This window comes from Galeopterus variegatus, unplaced genomic scaffold, assembly GCF_000696425.1.
Source record: "Galeopterus variegatus unplaced genomic scaffold, G_variegatus-3.0.2 Scaffold2564, whole genome shotgun sequence".
Taxonomy (NCBI): domain Eukaryota; kingdom Metazoa; phylum Chordata; class Mammalia; order Dermoptera; family Cynocephalidae; genus Galeopterus; species Galeopterus variegatus.
In genome coordinates, this window is record NW_007728675.1 from 162,145 (window position 1) to 178,824 (window position 16,680).

The 16,680-nt window shown below is 42.5% G+C and overlaps 1 protein-coding gene across 2 annotated transcripts in view; it reads left to right on the forward strand.

Annotated features, from left to right (window-relative positions):
• CACHD1 (cache domain containing 1) overlaps positions 1-16,680 on the forward strand; it is a 203,544-nt gene that overhangs the window by 142,988 nt on the left and 43,876 nt on the right. For both annotated transcript variants that reach the window (XM_008582312.1, XM_008582313.1), the window contains exons 5-8: positions 3,161-3,287; positions 5,913-6,057; positions 7,374-7,590; positions 13,625-13,774. In XM_008582312.1, coding sequence (XP_008580534.1) covers positions 3,161-3,287; positions 5,913-6,057; positions 7,374-7,590; positions 13,625-13,774 — 639 coding nt within the window. The remainder of the gene's footprint in view (positions 1-3,160; positions 3,288-5,912; positions 6,058-7,373; positions 7,591-13,624; positions 13,775-16,680) is intronic.

Consider the following 16,680-nt stretch of genomic DNA (forward strand, 5'->3'; position numbering starts at 1 on the left):
TGCCGGTCCCCGGTCCGGTACGGGGGCAACACTGAGGGTTGCGATCTGTTGCCGGTCATGAAAAAAAAAAAAAATTAAATGGCCTATGTGGGAGCATTAGTACAAGGCGTGGCAGATACAAATGCCTGGTAGATGTTTGCTAGGGTAGATTCTTGATTTCGTTTCATCAGACCCCACCTAGGCATAATCCTGTCTGGCCCTGGGCATATGTTCCTGGAAGTGGGCAAGTTGACAGAGGTATCACCATGTGGCAGTTTTATGGCACAGTCACATGTTGTCCCAGCATTTTCTTCTTTGTATGTTATTGTTAATGATCAGCATAAAATGAGAGGTTTATTGACTGATGTCTTTATCTTTGCTTCATGCTTTGGAATTGTTCCAGGGATAGGTGGGGCCAGCTGTAAAGCCAGACCTGCATCTGTACCTGCCAGGAATAAAGATGAAAATGGCATTTTAACATCGATCACATATTTCAATTGCTATCACATTTGTTAATTTTTAGAAACCAATGAAAATATTTGCCATGGCTCAAAAAGATTGTCCTTAGAAAACATTGCTAATGGCAGAAAGACCTCTGCAAAGTAAATAAAACTTTAAAACAGGTGAGCCTCACTCAAAAGGAGAGAGGGACAGAAGCAGAATAGATTATCGTTGTGTTCCACTTCATATAGGGCAGCAGCAAATGATATGCACCTGTTTACACTAAACGTGGCCTCTGGCCTCCTGTCTGGTTGTCAGCATCTCCTGTAGGGACCCTACTGTACAGCTCTCACTCCCCTTGCCTTTGCACACTGGTTGCCTCTTGGAAGGTGGTTATGTTCTCAGGCTACAAGCCCAAATGGCAAAAATCCACTGTGGTGTGTGCAAGATACCTAGCGCCGTGCCTGCTTGGTCATAAGCAATGACAACAGGCAGGTCGTTCCCATCTTTGGATTTCCGTAGCCCTTCTTTGTATCTCATCTAAGTTCTTAATCAGGTATTATGACAATTAATAAAAGGCTTAGCATGTGCTTCCAATCTCCCTCAATTAGTCTTTTTTTATAGGTCAAAATTTGATCTTTTTTTTTTTAATCTCTTTACTGCCATTCCACAAAGCAGTTCCCTGGCCATGGTAGGCCAAGAACAAATGAGGAAGCGTCGATTAAAGCCAAGAGGGCATCAGAATAGGAGTAAATGCAAATACAGTGAACTAGAGACTGTGAGGCTTTATTCCTGAAGCAAGGCTTGCCTTTCTCCAATTGGAATTCAGTTCAGCCAATATCATGAGCCACCATAGCAGGCCAGCCACTGTTCCGAATGCTAAGGAGACAGAGAGACCAGCGTCTTGATGATGCTCTTGAGGAAGGGAGGTAGGCACATGACTGTGGCATCACACCATCTGACTTCCCAGGGTAACATCACCCCCATTATACCCTACAGAACTGGACATCTCCCGTGTCAGAACTGTAATCCCTGATGCTAAGTATGGTATGAAAACACAGTCTTGCAATTAGTCCACCCCTTTCTATTTGGGGCAGAAGAATTTGGTGAAAAACACATTAGAGAGTCAGAACAGCTATGTTGGAGACTTGAGCGTACCACGTACTAACTGTGGATATTCATTTGTTCAAGAAATATTTACTGGACACTCAACGTGCATGCATTGTTCTGGGCTCTAGGGGAACAAGGCCAAGTTCTTGCTTACATGGACCTTAAAATTTAACTGGGGCCAGGGAGGGAGAGGAGAAGGATGAACTGGTGTTAAACAAACAAGATCACTTCAGGTGGGGGTAAGTGCTATGAAGAAGATAAAATGTGGTGATGTTGGAAATGGCCATTTAACTTCTTTGAGCCTCAGTTTCCTCATTTACAGCTTGGAGATAAGACCACATATCATGTGTGAGTTTTTAAAATTAAACAAAAGATCCTCGTGGAAGTTCTCTGTCTACAGTAGAGGTAAAGGGCCATCATCATTGTTGGTCACATTCTCAGCCCTTAGAGCCATAAAAACCTATCTTTATTGGGTCACATGGACATTTAGAGCTTTACATGTTTTTTTGTCAAATACGCCTCTTGCATTCCTTCCTTTCTGCCATTGCTGAGACTCCCCTCCGTTGTATTGCTTTCTGCTCCATTTCTACCTATATAATTCTGCTTTGTATCAGTATTATACCAGGGATTGTTTTTTGCCCATCTTTATATATCTTGCAGCATATGAAGCAATGACCTACACACAGTAAGTGTGTAATAAATAAATGAGTTGGTATGGAGCAGAGAGAAAGGGCATACAGCTCAGAATGAGGGGAATTTTGATGGTGGGAGAGGGTAAGAAAGACTTCACGGAGGCTATGAGGCAGGAATGCACAAAAAAGTTGGCTAGCAATTAGGAGCCGAGGGAATGACAGGTGCAGATCAATGGCAGGGACTCAGCATACACAGGAAGGGAGGAAGTACTGCATGACGTGGAGAACACAGGAGCCAGGACAACCAGTTTGAATCCCAACTCGGTCATTTGCTGATGAGGTCTTTGACAGGTCGCTTAAGGTCTCTAGACAGTCTCTCAACTCAAAAGTAGAGATAATAATACCACTTACATCCTAGGATTGTTTTGTGAATGAAATGAGATAACATACAGGAAATCCTCTATCCCAGCACCTGGCACACAGGAATCATTCCATTAGTAAAAGTGTTACCGAATGATTGTGGTCCTGGCCTTTTGAGTACCATGGATGCCATTTCCTTCATTGTAAAGTGAGACAAGTGAAGGCACGGTCAAGGTCACAGGTCTAGTCCCTCTGGAGACAAGGACTGTTAACATCACTGTTTTCCAAGTTAGAGAGTGTACGCCAAGCCAGCAAGTGTCCCCAACAGGGACCAGTCCAGTGAGGGGAGAGATTAATGTAAATGAATCATTTGTGCTGGAAAAATAATCCTGGACATATAATGTCACCATAGGATGGTAAAACTAATTGCTTCACTTAACTGAAACGTTACATTTCCCTATTCATGGGATGTTTTTTTAAGGGGTGGGAAGGAAATGTTTTGTAGAAGATTTACAACCTTATATCTAGTGGGATTTCTTCATACTGCAAGAAGTTTATGCAAAACAGATGCCTGAGGAGCAGGGCCTGCGTCCACCTGTGGATTTGGTGGTTATGTTTCTCTTTCCTCACTCCTCCAGTTCTTGCAGACAACCTGAAATCCAACCCTGGAATTAAGTGGCAGTATTTCAGTTCGGAAGAAGGAATTTTCACTGTTTTCCCAGCACACAAGTTCCGGTGTAAGGGCACCTATGAGCATCGCAGTAGGTATGTTGCCTTGCTTGCTAAAGTTTTCCATTGTGACTTAAGACGGATCTCTGTGAAATATAGACGACTCATTTCCACACACAGCTCTGCCTCTAAGTTGAGGATTCAGAAACTTGTACTTGTTCTAAAACAATTTCACCATTTCATATACATGGATGTAGAAATGCTAGGGAAGGATAAATGGCAAAGCCCAGAGCTTTTCCAGAGCTATCTAACAAGCCAAACAAGGTATTTACTAATGAAATGAAATTGTGTGAAGCACCTAGAGTATTTTGAGCTTCAGACATCTTTGTTGAAACATACATGATGGTATGTTCTCTATAGTGCAGGCCTAGAACATAATTTTATGATGTATCAGAGTAGAGTTTGTGATTCTCAACTTCTCCCCCTCTATGATATTGTGATTGACCATATTTTTTAAATTTACATGCAAATTTCAGCTACTGGAAGTTTTAAGTTTGTCCAGAAAGCACTAGATTAAAGATCACTAAAATCCTGCTTTTCTCACGGAAATAACTTGAGATTGTACCACATAGCCAGGAGGGCAGTAATGGTGAGATAATTTGTATGACAAGACTCATCAATTTACAGAAACCCCTAGGCAAAGACACTTTCCTTTTGAATACTGACAGTTTCTCAACTGCAATGTCAAATGTTTGATGCCAGAACATCTGGAGCTAGTGTAAGGTGCCCACTTTTCATGCCATTTTCTGGAGTCTAAATGAACAGTCACTTCGGCTTCCTTTCATCTTTAAATTGTATCGAGGATTGTTCCCCCAGGCAAATACTACTTTTGTGCTTTTCTTAAAAGACATTTTTATTGTTTGTGTGGTTTCTGTCATTCCCTCCCTAGACATTCTGATGAAGACTCAGGTCTCTCAGAGACTAGACCAGAAGTCATGACCTTAGCTTCTAATCTGGCTCATCTCAGGAGAACCATGAACCACCTAATTCTCATTTGCTTCTAGGAAGATAGATTAGATGGCATGCTACTTTTAACAAAGCACCTATAGGGGACAGTCCAAAGGGGAAAAGCAGGCCCAGACGACTTGGGAGGTTTTCTTGTATCTCTACCCTAAATCTGCCTTAAATCAACCCTCTATCCTATCTTCCCTTGGCAGAATGATCCATACTTTTCTCCTCCTACATTGCAATTCCCATGTCTTTCCTTGTCCTAACTGCTTTCCTCTGATGCCTTTGCAAATTAACTACATGTCTTGGAAATGAGGAGTGGGTTTCAGAACATAGCAACACGAGAAAGGAACCGGTGGATACCGATCATGCTGTGAGGACTGCCTCCCAGTTTGTACATTTAACATTACTATTTATCCCATTAAAGCAGTCACAACTTAGTGTGACAATGCTAAACCATATCCTACTTTTCATTTATGCAAGTTGAGTTGGAACGAAGTGTGTCATTTTAAAGAAAATCCTCTCACCTAGCATTGAGGACCTAAAATATTAAATATTTGACCTAGTTGTCAGTGTTAGAATGGTCAGGTTTTCCTTCTTTTCTGTTCCACGGTTCATTTCTATAGCCACCTTCCTGTATTCTTTTTATCCCATTTCCCCACGGGCTCAATGGTGATTTACTAGTGAAAATATAGTGGTACTTTCGTATTAATGCAGGACTTTTGGCTTGAGCACAATTAGTGTAAACTTGGCCAGATTTTGAGGTTTTTTGGTACTTTGCCTACATTTCTTAATTTGTGCCCAGGCTTTTGTGACTCAGCTGGCATCTAACATTTCACAGAAAGATCTGGTGTTTTAGGGGTGTCAATAAAGGAGAGAATTCTCTTGTGGCTGATTTGCTTTCTTAAAATCCCCCTAATTTGTTCCAGCTTTAAAGTTGTGAATAGAGACCTCATTAAACCTTTTCTCACAGACCTTCCTGCACTGCATATTAGCAGAAGGCTGCTTTGATAGGAGGTATTTCTCCTTTGTGGCTCCGTCCCCGCCCCACTTTTTCTTAATGTTGGCAAACAAAAACCTGGCAAGAAGAGTGGCTATCACAGGCTTGGACAAATTTTGATGGCACAGTTTTAAATGCTCTGATAAGGGGCCTTTGGCGGCTGACCTGTGTGAATTGTTTCAGTACAGAAAGGGAAGGGCCTCTTAACAGGAGCCTTTGTATGGGAAGAGGGAAACCTGTTATTCAAAACTGCTGAGCCTGCTCACAGGTTGTAGGCTGCCTTACTTCTAGCAAAGGCCCATTCTATAAGTGTGCAAAGGAAGATCCAGCTGGCAAGTGGACCTTTTTCTCCCTCTTGGCTTGTGTCTGCAGCATAAGGGGCTACCATTTCCATTTCCTGTAGGAGAATGGGTATCAGTGGGGCAGCATCAGCATGCAGAAGTGAGAGAGCTGACTTTTGAGTTTGCTTCTTAAAAACCTCTCCCAGTTGCTTTAATCTTTAGAAGGCACAGATTACCAGTCCCTGTTCTGCACACACATGGTTGTCTCGAGTTATTTTCAATGCATGGTTTCTCCTCCCACACTATCTCTCTATTCCTGGAAGAACACATAGAAACCAACATGCCCACATATCTCTAATGTTCACAGCTGTGCCAAGTTGAGGCCTTTGACTTACACTGTGACTGATCCCAGAGCGCTTCTCCCCATTATAGGCCCATCTACGTCTCTACAGTCCGGCCGCAGTCAAAGCACATAGTCGTGATCCTGGACCACGGGGCTTCAGTCACCGATACGCAGCTTCAGATCGCCAAGGATGCTGCTCAGGTCATCCTCAGCGCCATTGACGAGCATGATAAGGTGACCCTTGTCCCAGTGACCCCTATGGAGTGGGGTCCCCTTTGAATGCCTTTTTTTTTTTTTTTCCCTTTTTGTCTTTTTTCGTGACCAGCAACGGATCGCAACCCTCAGTGTCACGCCCATACCGGACCAGGACCGGCCACGGGATCGCAACCCTCGGTGTTGCTCCCGCCCCTCGCTCAGCCAGTGAGCGGGAACCGGTCTGTATGTGGGATCCGAACCCTCGGCGGGAGCGCCACCACACTTCCCAAGCGGCGCACTATAGGAGTGTGCCACCGGGCCGGCCCTGAATGCCTTTTTAAAATTATTGTTTTGTGGTCTGTATTTTAAATCCATCTTTAAAATGACTTTGAGAAAAGAGAGTGGTTTATTTTTTATTCTAATATTTGAGGAAGCAGCCACCAGTCAAAAAGTCATTTTATAACTATCACTGCCACCAGGATGAGTTTTGTACTTCTTTTATGGCTCCTGTTAAGGTTTCTAATTAGCCGTGACTTTCACACTGGAAGTTATACTAAGGAGGGGAAGGGTAGGTAAAGTGGGTGTTGGTGGGTGGCTGAACGTTATCTCAAGATTGCTAGGAACTAAGAGAGAAGGGAAGGCTGCTGCTAGAGCTTTATTAATCTGCAGGACACCTCTGAGGTAGGTACACAACAGCTAAGGATAATCTATCACCCGTGGACATTTTCTGCTTAATCATGTGACTTTTTCCAACTCCAGAAGTTTTACTTACTAACCCAGTTGCTTAAAAGACACACCCTACGCCCCTACCCTCACTCAGCCCCACCTTCAGTTTGAAAATCAAGATGGTTAGTTGTTGGGCCGGCCCGGTGGCACACTGGAAAGTACGCCGCTTGAGAGCGCGGCTGCGCTCCTGCCGAGGGTTCGGATCCCATGTGGAGACCGGTTCCCGCTCACTGGCTGAGCGCGGTGCAGGCGCAACACTGAGGGTTGCGATCCCCTTGCCGGTCCCCAGTACGGGCGCGACACCGAGGGTTGCGATCCCGTTACCGGTCAGTAAAAAAGACAAAAAAAAAAGGAAAAAAAAAAAGATGGTTAGTTGTTGCTAAGATTTTTCTCTGTATTAAGTAGTTTTTTGTTGTTTTTTTTAATGTTGCATATGAACACAGTACTGCTACTTTATCTTGGAGCAAAAACCACACTCTAGAGTTTGCCCTGCCCCTTACCAATCCTTACTAATCCTTTTCAAATTCAATAGGTGGATGCCTCCAGGCATTTATTTTTAAACTCTCAAAAACCGTTCTGTAGGCTTCTCTCTAAATTGGAAGATAACATGTTTTTTTCCTTCCCTGCAGATTTCTGTGTTGACTGTGGCAGACACCGTCAGGACTTGCTCACTAGACCAATGCTATAAGACCTTCCTGTCTCCAGCCACCAGTGAGACGAAAAGGAAAATGTCCACCTTTGTTAGCAGCGTCAAGTCTTTGGATAGTCCTACTCAGCACGCAGTGGGATTTCAAAAGGCATTTCAGCTGATTCGAAGCACAAACAATAACACGAAGTTCCAAGCAAGTATGTTCATTTTCCCAGAGAACTTATCAGCATAATAGATAAAGATGGCAATAGGAATGTATTATAAATTGTTCACACAACTGTGTTTAGAGGGATTTTTTAAAAATTGATTTGGCGTAAAATTTTCGCATGTTGTCTTCATGGTCATTTAATACTAGAATCTTACTAGATTTTCTTACCTTTTCCAGTCAAAGGTGGTCAGTCTGCATGATTTCTTGACTCCCAGAGCCCCCTCTTCCCGCCCCTTTATCAAGCACATATCCCCATTTATTTCTCAAGGGAGTATCCACTTTCTTTTTAGTGCAAATTGTCAGCTCTGTCTCCTCGATGACTGCTATGCGCATGTGCATGTGAGGGGCAGCAGGAATTCTTGCCTTGATCCTTCCTTCTCTAACCAGCTGTCATTTAGATGAGCCCTTCAAATGTACAAAGGCACTGTAATTTAATTTTCATGTATTAAAGAAAATCTGGAATTAAGATGCATGCTGGAGTAAAGGAAAGGAGGATGTTTGAAATGGGACTCATGCTTTGAAACTGTTAAACAGAATCTATTTCATTTTCCCTTTTATATTTGAAAATTTGTTTGTACTTTTTCTCTTTTTGAAAACATTAATGTATCTTATTGAGATAAATTTAAACAATACAATTTCAAGCTCTTCAATGTGTCTGCATTTAAGCTAAGACAGCACTGATAAATGCAAAGCGTAGTGCTGGGCACATAATGGGCCCTTGAGAGAAGGAAGCTACTGTAATTATTGCAACTAATGGTGGTAGATGGCGTATTAGTTTTGTTTCTGCATAACCACAAACTTAGCAGTTTTAAACAACATACATTTAATTATCTTATTATCTTAAAGTTTCCATGGATTGGGAGTCCAGGTATCTTAATTTAGTTCCTCTGTTTAGGGTCTCCCAGAGCTGCAGTCAAGGAGTCAGCCAGGGCTATGGTCTCACCTGAGGTTCAGAGTCCTCTTCTGACCTTATGCGTTTGTTGACAGAGTTCATTTCCTTGCAACTGTAAAACTCATATCAGTTTCCTTCTTCAAGGCCAGTAGGAAAGCATCTCTTCTGCTTCAAGTTCCTGGCTTTAGGGAAGTCTTGAATCCTCTCTTAACGGGATCATCCGATTAGATTAAACCCACTCTTTTTATTTAATCAGGCCACTCTCCCTTGCGAAGAACCTTAATTACATCTGCAAAATCCATCCATCTTTGCCAGATATGTGGCTCAATCACAGGACTGAATTCACGTCACCCTTCCCATATTCTATTGGTTAGAAGCAAGTTACAGGTTACTCCCACATTCAAGCGCAGAGGATTATTCAAGGGTATGGTCATTTGGATTATTTTAGAATTTTGCCTACCAGCACTGGCAAGCTCCAGCTATCCACAGGTGAATATTGTGGAACAGCTGAGTATAAAGTTGCCATGATTCAATAAGATCAGTGGACAAGACTAACTCTCAAGTATTCAGGGTAGATTGGCTAGTTTGTCAATGCCACTTACCTATCAGCACTCACTGAAGTGTTCTTTCTACTTGATTCTTCAATCCTCAAATCATCATTAGAGTTTATGTCGTCTTGATTATAATGCTGTTTACATAATGAAGAAAAATGTTAGATTAGCAGTTGTAAACTCAGATGCCTGTGGTGGCCAGGAAGTGAATGTGAGTCCAACAAGCAGGGGTCAGGTAATAAGGATTAGCTGGAGAACATAGAAGGCAAGAAAGCACATGCTCCATCAACAGGGCACCTCCTCCTCTGTTCAGTCTATTGTTGCTGTACAGGAATGCCTGCCCAGTGTTGCCAGATCTTCTGTTTCAAGAGAAGCCAAAAATCTGGATTTTTATGTGAAATCCCTTGATTTTCAAATGTTGACATTTGTTCCAGCTTTAAAACTGTGAATAGAGACCTCATTAAAACTCTTCTCACAGATCTTCCTGCACCACACGTTAGCAGAAGGCTGATTGGATGGAAGACATTTCTCTCTGGGTTTTTCTGTGTTTGTTTTTCTTTTCTTTTTGTTGGCAAACAAAAACATGGCAAGAGGAGTGACCCTTAGAGACTTGGACAAATTTTGATGGCACGATTTTCTAAATGCGCAGAGGAGCCTATTTTAGACCAATGTTTTTAAGGTTTTGCCCACCAGCCTCCAGTTTACAGCTTCTACTGGCAGTTCAGAGAAAAAAGGACCTAAATTAGTTTGCATAAAGAAATACTTCAGGAATTAGCATTGTCCAGTTTATTAAGGAGAGGTTTTAGGGTGTTTTCAAGCAGTGTAGCCTCATAGTTAAGTAGTGAGTTGGAATTTTCCTAACCTTGTGAACTTGTCTAAATTATTTGATCTCTCCGGGTCTCGTTTCCTCATCTGTAAACTGGGGGGAAGAATAAGATCCAGAATTCTATCATAACTATTTAATAAATATTAGCTGTGGTTATTATGGTATTCAGTTTCCTATAAGACTTCTAGCTCCAACTAAACTAAAGCAGTTACCCTAGATGTCCTAAGTCACCTCAAAGCCCAAGACTGGCAGCCATGGCAACAGCATAGCGAGGGGTCTGTATACTCTTCCTCACACTGTACGTCCCCACTTCTCTTCACTTGACAATTACTGAGCATCTACTGTGTATCTGGTGCTGTTTTAGGTGTCATGGGGTGAATTTATTCAGATGAGAAAGACCTGCCCTTAAGATTGTTCTAAGGGTTAGTCTGTGCATGAAGGTAAGGTGTCTGCCCCACACGAATAGCCATATAAACAGAAGCTACACATCATAAATCGTTCTAGGTTTGCACTGGTTTGCTTTTTATCGACCAGAAAACCTGAAATTTTATCCAGTGCTGACTCTTTCTCTGTCTCATGGTAGATCTGTAACTGACAACATTAACACTTGATTGTTCTGAGTTTGTTTTGGGTGTGATTGGTTGGAGGATCATTTTATAACAGAAGGAATAAGATGGTTAGGGGTGGGGATCTAATGACGTGGGCAGATTCCAAATTTGTTATTCTTCCTTCTTTGATATTGACTCTAGGACATGTTGGTGGCTTAGAGAAAGACATCTTTTGCGTTGTTTTCCAGTTATGTGCTGCGACTTTGCTCTGCCCCAAGTCCCTCTAATTACGCATCCCTAACATAGCTCATCACAAGGTTTAAAATTCCTCTCGCTAGGGAGGGAATGTCCTGATGAGTAAAAAAATAAATCAGACCAAATTTGACAGATCTTGATAACTAAGAATGAAAAAATAACTCAGTGTTTCTTGAGGATAAGGTGGGGATGGAGTTAGAGGCTGGGCAAAGCCAATGAAGACTTACAGACTGTGTGTTTTAGTTTTGGGATGCAAAGAAAATGAGCTTTGCTGCTAAAGAAGCTGCGGGCTGCAGGACTTCTGACTTTCCAAACAGGGGCCCATGCCTTAAAAACAGCTCTCAGTGACAGTGCGTTTTATCCATAATCTTAAGGCTAAGTAAGAAAACGCAATGGGTTCTTTTTTAGGTCAGTCCAGGTGTGTCCAGGAGTTTATCACACACGGTACTTTGCCATGGGGAGATGACTTGTCTCATACTGTAGATCAGCTTCATAGTATATTTGTATTCCCCCCCACTAGGGGTCAACCAGTTTTTGTTTTTTTGTTTTTATTGGTCTGAAACTTAGCCAAGATGTTTACGGTTCTAATAAAATAATTTACAGGACTACATTTACAACATTGGAAAAATATCGACAACTGGTTCAAGACAGGAATATTCCCACAATTTATGTGGTTTTTTTGTTCGTTTTTGCATCAACATGCACTTCCTAATCTCTGGTAACTACACAGTGAAAATTAAATTTGCAGTTAATGTTCATTAGAGAATTGTTCAAGCATCAAAATTGACTTTAAGGGCCGGCCCGGCGGCGCACTGGATAGTGCGCCGCTTGGGAAGCGCGGCGGCGCTCCCGCCCGAGGGTTCGGATCCCACATACAGACCGGTTCCCGCTCACTGGCTGAGCGAGGCGCGGGAGCAACACCGAGGGTTGCGATCCCGTTGCCGGTCCCGGTCCGGTACGGGGGCGACACTGAGGGTTGCGATCCATTGCCGGACACGGAAAAACACACACACAAAAAAATTGACTTTAAGACTTGCTTATATATTATGTTAGTAGTAAGTCAGAGGAACTGTGAATGCATTTATTTCTTTGAGCCAAATTTTATTAAACTCAGTTCTGTTATCTACAACACTGATACAAAATAAATTAACTATTCAATTCTGTATAATAAAAAATACTTCAAAATCTAAAGTAAATTTACAAAGTGAAGGAAATTCATCATTAGGGTAATTTTTAAAGGGTAATTGTATTCATTATCTATTGCTGCATAACCAATGACCCCAACACTCAGTGGCTTAAAACAATAAACGTTTATCATCTCATACTTTCTGTGAGTCAGGAATCTGGGCACAGCATAGCTGAGTGCCTCTGGCTCAAGGTGTCTTCTGAGGTTGCAGTCAGACTGTTCAGGGCTGCAGTCATCTCAAAGTTCAACTGGGGGAGGATCCACTTCCAATCTCACTCATGTGGTTGCTGGCAGGTTTTTCAGTTCTGAGGTCCTCTCTTTCCAGCCTCTCCAGAGAACAGTTCACAACATGCCAGCCAAGCTTCCCTCCATGAGAAAGCATCCACGGTAGAAACTGCTGTCTTTTTATAACCTAATCTTAGTCTTGATGTTTCATCATCTTTGTTCCATTCACTGTAAGTCAGTAAATCCAGCCCACACTCAAACGGAGGCATCGACACAAAGACGTGAACATCCGGAGGTGGGATCATTGGGGGACTGTCTTGGAGCTTGCCTGCCACCGTTGCTATAAAGCAACCTCAATTAAATGACGAGAGTAGGAACCTGAAGAAATAAGTGTATAACGTATTACATAAATATTTTCTTAATAAAAGATTCTTCTATGAGGACGTCCTAAAAATATCTGAGTATATTGAATCAAAGAATCGCAGAAAGAAAATGTATAAGTTCGGCTCTCTTACTTTCCTCCATTTATTTAAGTGGTCGTTCAGGCTCTGCTTTTACACCTCTAGTGGTAGGAAATGCATCACTTTTATTTTACTGACAAATCCACTTGACAGTTCATCCCATTGAGCTAAAATTACTTCTTGATAATTCTGCCCATCAGCAGTATTTGGAAAGTAGTCTTAATCTAAAGTCTTAAGTACTACTTCAGATCAATTTAGAAGGGTTTTGTTTGTGTTTTGTGTTTGTGTGTGCTTTGAGGTTTCTTTCTTTTCTCTTTTACCCTCCTTTTGCCGTCACCCTTTTGCTTACACTCTTTACTTAAATGAGCCAGTTAGTCCTCACAGCAACCCTATGAAGTCAGTACTGTCCTCACCCCCATTTTATGGACAAGGAAATTTAGGTGTACAGAAGATAAGAAATGTGCCAAAAGTACCCAGACATAGCTCACAAATAGCAGACCTGGGTTCTGAACACAAGTGACTGTCTCCTCTGCCCATGTTTTTACTGCTCTATTACTCTATAATGTATGTAAAATGGGAATGTACCTAGAGATATTTAGGGTAGGTACAAATGAGCTTACATATCTAAAGAGCCCTAGAAAAACCACCATTTTAAAGCCTAGTCCCCCAAAAGTGTGTGTTGTTCATGGTGATGATCCTGTGTCACTGAAGAAAGGAGAAATCACATTGTAAATCCTCCATGTCAGAATCAGGAGAGGTTTCCATTTGGGCTGGCTTAAATTACCATAGCCATTGGGGGCCTGAAGAAGCTGCCTTCTTTTATCTGGTAAATTCATTAGGAACACCTCTTTACCTGACACCAGATAAATGAGGCCTCGCTGCCTGGAGGGCCAGGATGGAAGAGAAGCAGAGGTGGGAGGGGGCAGTGAAAGCCACAGCATCAGATGGGAAGGAGTAGGGATGCTGGGCCCAGTGGGTCATGAGCTTTTAGGGAGGTCCAGGGGAAACGGAAAGGAACCTGAATTGCTGCCGTTAGCCAGAATCTACGTGGTGCATTCAATTGGTATGTTTTTGTTTAGGTACAGACATGGTCATCATTTACCTGTCAGCTGGCATTACATCAAAGGACTCTTCAGAAGAAGATAAAAAGGCAACTCTCCGTGTCATCAATGAAGAAAATAGCTTTCTAAACAACTCTGTAATGATTCTCACCTATGCCCTCATGAACGGTAGGTAGTGTTTTGAGATTTCTCTTTCAGATGAAAGTTCCCTCTAAGTGTATGCTGCCTTAAAAAAAAAAGAAAGAAAGAAAGAATCGTAATAGTGTGCTTTGATGGAGGCTATCAGAAAAGACAACCCAGCAGCTCTTCCTCCACCTAATGTTGGTATTCAGGGCATGATAGAATGTCCCTCTCTCTCATTTCTCTCTGTCCAGTCACCTGCTCATTTCTAAAACTTCTCTGCTTATGTGGTCTTGCAGAGGATTTTGTACAGCTCCCATTTTTTTCAGTTCTCCTTCATGTTCTAGGATTATCTAAGGTTTTGATACTACATGGAGGTTTTTAACTTATCTCGTTGGTTTAAGCTGCAGGAAGCCAAAGCACTGACCTAGATTCTTCTGTGTAACCAAGACTGTGAATACCACATTACCCTGCAGAATCACCACCTGAAGCCTCTTCTGCCACTCTCTCCACCCCAGCTTCCTTAGCTGTAAAATGGAGATAAGAATGATCAGCTTTGCAGGGTTGTAGTGAGGATTAGCCTGAAGGTACAGTAAACACCCAGGACCGTACCTGGCACTTGCTAGGTACTCATTGAAATGGACTGTGTTGCTGTTAAATGACAGTAGGTGAAAGGATTTAGTAAATTGTCAAAATTGAAGAAATACTCCATTTTTTCCCTTCAGCTATCCACCCTGTCCTCCAGTCTGAATACAGCCCAGTGTCCCAGCCTCTGTGTGGAGTCGTGTGTCTCCCAGCTGCTAATACATTGCTTTCCTCTCACAGCCTCTTCTTCAGGCCCCTTGCCCTTGGTGTTCAAGGTGGCCATCTTCTCTTGTGTTTGAGGCCATGTCTTGATCCAGCAGCCTTTCCCACCTATGATATTTATTTCTCTTCTCCAATTTCAAATTTCCATGCAAAACCATGTGATTTTAGGACACAGGTTCTCATATTTTAATGTTCTGAGGATTACTTGAGGAATGGTTTTAAAATGCAGATTCCCAGACACTGCCCTCAGATTCTTTTTCAGATCCCCTTAGGAGGGGTCCAGGAATCCATGTTTTGGCCAAAGTGATCCTCTTTTTTCCAAATGCTTTATGGACCATACCTGAAAACATAGCTCTCATGTCCAGCAGTCCTGAGTTGCTATCTGCATTTACTATCCATGTGGCTTATGGCAAGTTACTTCATCTCTTTAGGCCTCAGTTTTATCTGTGAAATGAGAATGATAAAATCCACTGCATAGAGTGTTGTGACAATAAATTGACAAAATATGATATGTGTTTAAAGTTCTTAACATAGCATCTGGTCAATAACAGGTCTTCAAAGCCACTTGAAGGAGGGAATGAAAGATTACCTGGTTTCCTGTCAGCACTGCTCAGAGGTGGAGGACACCTCTGCTGTGCAGGCCAGCTCTCTGTCCAGTGCTCTGTGTCCCCAGCGTGTCGTGCTCACTTCTGCTCGGCATGCTCCCTTTACACTATAGTGAGGTACCCACATATTGTCCTCTCTGTTCCTTCTCCCTACACTTACCGCATGGATATGAGCTTCTCAGACAGGAATGTGTCTTGCTCTTTTTTGCATTCAGAGTGCTTAGAACAGGACTGAGCACCGCTGAGGTAGGTGAGGTGGCCTCTTCTTGCCTGGGCACATACCTTTCAGTGTCATCTCTGGTGTCTTGGTGCCCTTTTCTCCTATGGTTTAGCTTTTTTTCACTCATGAGAGGAAGGAAGAAGAGAGGAAGGGAGGAAAATAAAATTTGAGTACCTACAGTGTACAACATGGTGTGCTGTGTTATAGAAAGTCCCTGTGTTCAAGAAGCTTTTAATCCAGTGAGGAAGGTACATAGACCGGAATGATTAATTAAATGCAATAGTGGAGGAATAAAGAGGCCCAAAAGGAAGTATTCACTTCTTTTTCATTAGATTTGAAGGTCTGTCCAGGCAGATACTGAGTGAAAAAGTGTCCTTGCTGTCACCCATGCCTTCACTGGTCCTAAATCCTCCCACTGGAGGCTCTTGTACATTTGTTGTGCCCCTGATAATTCCACACTTTAAAACCTCTAGTTACATCCAGCTAATCATCCTTATCTCTTCTCTTTCTCCCTTTAACCTATCTAGCCCCACATCCTCATGGCCAGTTTTCTCTCTCTCCTCTCCTCCTCTCTCAGAAGGCCATTTCTGAGTATTGTTCACTAGGGTAGACACTTTCCCTTACCATATCAGTCAGGGTTCAAATAGGGAAGCAGAACCACTGTGACAATTTTGGGATTAAGAATTTATTTTCAGAATTAGAATGTACTTAATTGTGGGAGAAACTGGAAAAGTAAAGGTCCAGAAAGGGTTGCTGATAATTCAGAGAAAGTTTAGTAACCAAGTCAGAGCTTGCAGGGAAGTCTGGAAGCTAGGAACATGGAAGACCATTTGGGAGGTCTGGTGTAGAAGTCCTGGAAGGATGTTAGCTTTTCGTTGTTCTGGCCCTGTGCATGCTTGGGGAAGCATCTGGAGCGTGCCTGGGATTGCTGATGGTGAGCAAGCTGGCACAGTTGGAAAAAGGACCGAACGCAGATCAGAGAAGAATGAGACAAAGTGGGACATTCTGGTTCCTTTGTGTCTTTCTCTCACCCCCTTTTACTTCTCAAATATTGCAATACTTCACTTTTGGCACCTTTGATCTGGAAGCATATAGGAGAGGGGATTTGGGGAAACAGTTTTTAGCATGACCACTTTGGCAATAAACAATCCAGCATACTTACCACTCTGCCACCCTATTGCCCCTACTGCCACCCCTGCGTGACATTTCATCATGGAGTAACACAGAATACCCAATCCTTGATAACCTTCCATCCCACACTGCTCTTCTTTGCCTACTACATATTCTTCTTTGTCACTCTTCTTTTACATTTTGAGAGAGCC